The sequence below is a fragment of the Pundamilia nyererei genome, unplaced genomic scaffold (genome assembly GCF_000239375.1).
Source record: "Pundamilia nyererei isolate P.nyererei 1_Seehausen unplaced genomic scaffold, PunNye1.0 scaffold00169, whole genome shotgun sequence".
NCBI classification, from domain to species: Eukaryota; Metazoa; Chordata; class Actinopteri; order Cichliformes; family Cichlidae; genus Pundamilia; species Pundamilia nyererei.
In genome coordinates this window covers 172986-175761 of record NW_005187570.1, presented here as the reverse complement: position 1 = coordinate 175761, position 2776 = coordinate 172986, and the positions used below count along the sequence as shown (strand labels likewise).

Below are 2776 nucleotides of genomic sequence, written 5' to 3'. Positions count from 1 at the left end.
TTCCTTATCTTGCCAGCTGTTTCCACACATGTGTCACCTTTTGTCTTTTGTCTATTCTACAGAAAGAAGAAAACCATGAAGCTGTCCAGAGCTCTGTCAGATCTAGTCAAATACACGCGGTCTGTGGGTCTCTATGACATCGAAGCACAAGGTTAGCAAATGTATTTTCACTGCACAAAGCTTAGTTTATGGTGACAGTGCCCTATAAGTAGGGATGGGGAATTGATCATTATCAGCTATCGATTTGATTATTTATCAGTTCTCTTATCGATTCTTGTTGGCTCTGCTTTGAGAGTCAACCATTGCTAAGCAGCATGTCAAAGGGATTACATTTGTATAAATTCATTGCTTGCTGTGAGGTCAAATATCTGTGCATGTTGGAGGTAGTTCCACTCTTTGTTGTTGGTCCTTACTCAAAAAATGAATGCATTACACAGAACACCTTTCTTAAAAGTAATGCAGCATGTTACTTAATTGCTCCCAGAGAAAAGTAACTTATTACACTACTCAATACATTACTTTCCTGTGAAACTCTTCATTACTATTTAACAGTATAAAGCTATACGCTACAGTCCCACACACCGACACAAATCTCTATCCTAAAGCTATTTTGTTGATAGCATGCAGAAATGAAAACCAGGGCAAAGTGATTCTACAGTAGAAACATGAACAGGTAGCAACTGAGGCTGCAGCCTAACTGCTCATCACTGCTGGTTTTACCAGTTGAAGTTGAAGGTCTGGCTGCTGGGCTGTGATCGGCAGCTTTAACATCACTCTTGGTTTTTGGCTAGCTTAGCCAAAGTTATATTAGCAGCATAATGCAGTTTCTTCTGTGCTCTATGCACTCGCATCCTTTGCGCAGTAAAAATAAAATAAATGTCCGTATGCACTCGGTGCACCATGTTGTGATTTTCCTCTTCCTGCACATGAACTGAAGTGTAAGTGGAACTGAGATCAAAAGGCAAGCAGTCTAACAATTCCAAGGAACTGAACCACTGGTTCTCTACAAAAACCAGTTCTCAGTTTCCCATCCCTAACTATAAGTGCAATGTACCTACTACTGCATTTTCTTTACTTGGAAAGTTTTTGAGCCTCAGGAAGAAAACTGTGCTATCCTTGGCAGCTAACTGTGGCTGGCAGGTGTCATCTCTGAGTGAGACTAAAGCCCACCAGGTGATGCAGCAAAAAGCATCGTCCTTCATTCAGTTCAACCAGCGGCAGCTGTCCCGCATCTATCCTTCCTCGTACCGTGTGGACTCCTCCAACTTCAACCCTCAGCCCTTCTGGAATGCTGGGTGCCAGCTTGGTATGAATGTTGAAACTATATTCAGTATGGCCAAACATTTAGTGTAATAGCAGATTATGAGGGATGCTTTCAGTTTGTCATGACTAAACTAATGTAGGTGCATGCCAATTGGTTTTCCCTCAGTGGTTGTTACCTAGCATATTAAAGGTTTCCAATCTATGAACAATGAAGTGAAATGCTTTGATTTCAGTTGCACTCAACTACCAGTCTGAAGGCCGGGTCCTCCAACTCAACAGAGCCAAATTCTATAGCAATGGCAACTGTGGCTACATCCTCAAACCGGCCTTCATGAGCGAAGGTATTTCACTAGTTTGTCATTTTTCAGTGTGTTATCAGTTTCATTGCCTTTCATTAGTTTTGATGCTTATTTTTGGTTAATGTGAGAGTGGAGGAAGATGGAGAAAGAGATATCATCCATAACTGTACAGGACATGTAGCAAGAAGAAGAATTAAAGAGGCTGTGCATCTTTCCATGTTTGTTTGTTTGTTTGTTTTTAACTGAGCAGGTCCCTAACTGCTTCTAATTTTTCAGTATTTAGTTTATTTAATGCTCTCCCTCTCCTCTACTGTTCTTTAGTTCACTTGAGTTTTCCAGTGTTTTGTGTAGAGAACCAGGTAGGCTCAGACTGGATGTGTGTGTCCTGCTTTTTATAATATCACAAAATAAAGTTTAAAAAATTCATAGTTGAAGTGGTTGACAGTTGTCATTTTATTACAATAAGTGAAAAATCACAAGTAGAGTGTAATCATTTTACCCACTGCAGATGCCTTTAACCCCAACGTGGAAGACCCCATTCCTGGTCAGATGAAGAAACAGCTGGTGTTAAAGGTCATTAGTGGACAACAGCTGCCCAAACCCAAAGACTCAATGCTGGGAGACCGAGGAGAGGTAGGACCACAGACTAGATTTATAGGATTGAACTTCCACGTTGAACTGAATGAATATGGGATAAATCTGTAATCATCCTTACAAGCAGCACCTCCTCAAAATGTCTTTTTGCAGAGAAGGCGCCTTACTTTTAGTCTGAATGATTTATGGGCAGGCCAATGTAAGCTATTTGCTGTTCTATGGGTATTTGTAGGGCTGGGTATCACCACTGATTTCTACAACTGATTCAAATTCACAAGGTTTCGATTCGATTTATAATCCTGATCATTTATCTTTTATATGTACTTCTAAATTAATGTTACGTCCCTCTGCAGCCCCCAATCTCTTCAGTGGGTTGAGCTGTTGCTAATTGACCACACCTGACCAGGTGTGGACAAAAGGATACCTGAGGCAGGCTTTCAGGAAGCCTCACTAGCCTTGCCTTGGTGGTACCAGCCATGTTAGCCAACCTGCTATGCATTTTAGGATTAAAACCTCTTCTCACCTACAATCTGGTGTTTGTCTCCTTATTTATGTTGCGGCTTTTGAGACGGGTCGTAACTAGGGATGGGTATCGTTTAGGTTTTATCCGATACCGGTGC

The 2776-nt window shown here is 41.2% G+C and overlaps 1 protein-coding gene across 6 annotated transcripts in view; it reads left to right on the top strand.

Annotated features, from left to right (window-relative positions):
* Positions 1 to 2776, top strand: part of plch2a (phospholipase C, eta 2a) — a 148015-nt gene that overhangs the window by 130531 nt on the left and 14708 nt on the right. For all 6 annotated transcript variants that reach the window (XM_005745862.1, XM_013914072.1, XM_013914073.1 and 3 more), the window contains exons 14-17: positions 63 to 151; positions 1124 to 1306; positions 1497 to 1604; positions 2071 to 2195. In XM_005745862.1, coding sequence (XP_005745919.1) covers positions 63 to 151; positions 1124 to 1306; positions 1497 to 1604; positions 2071 to 2195 — 505 coding nt within the window. The remainder of the gene's footprint in view (positions 1 to 62; positions 152 to 1123; positions 1307 to 1496; positions 1605 to 2070; positions 2196 to 2776) is intronic.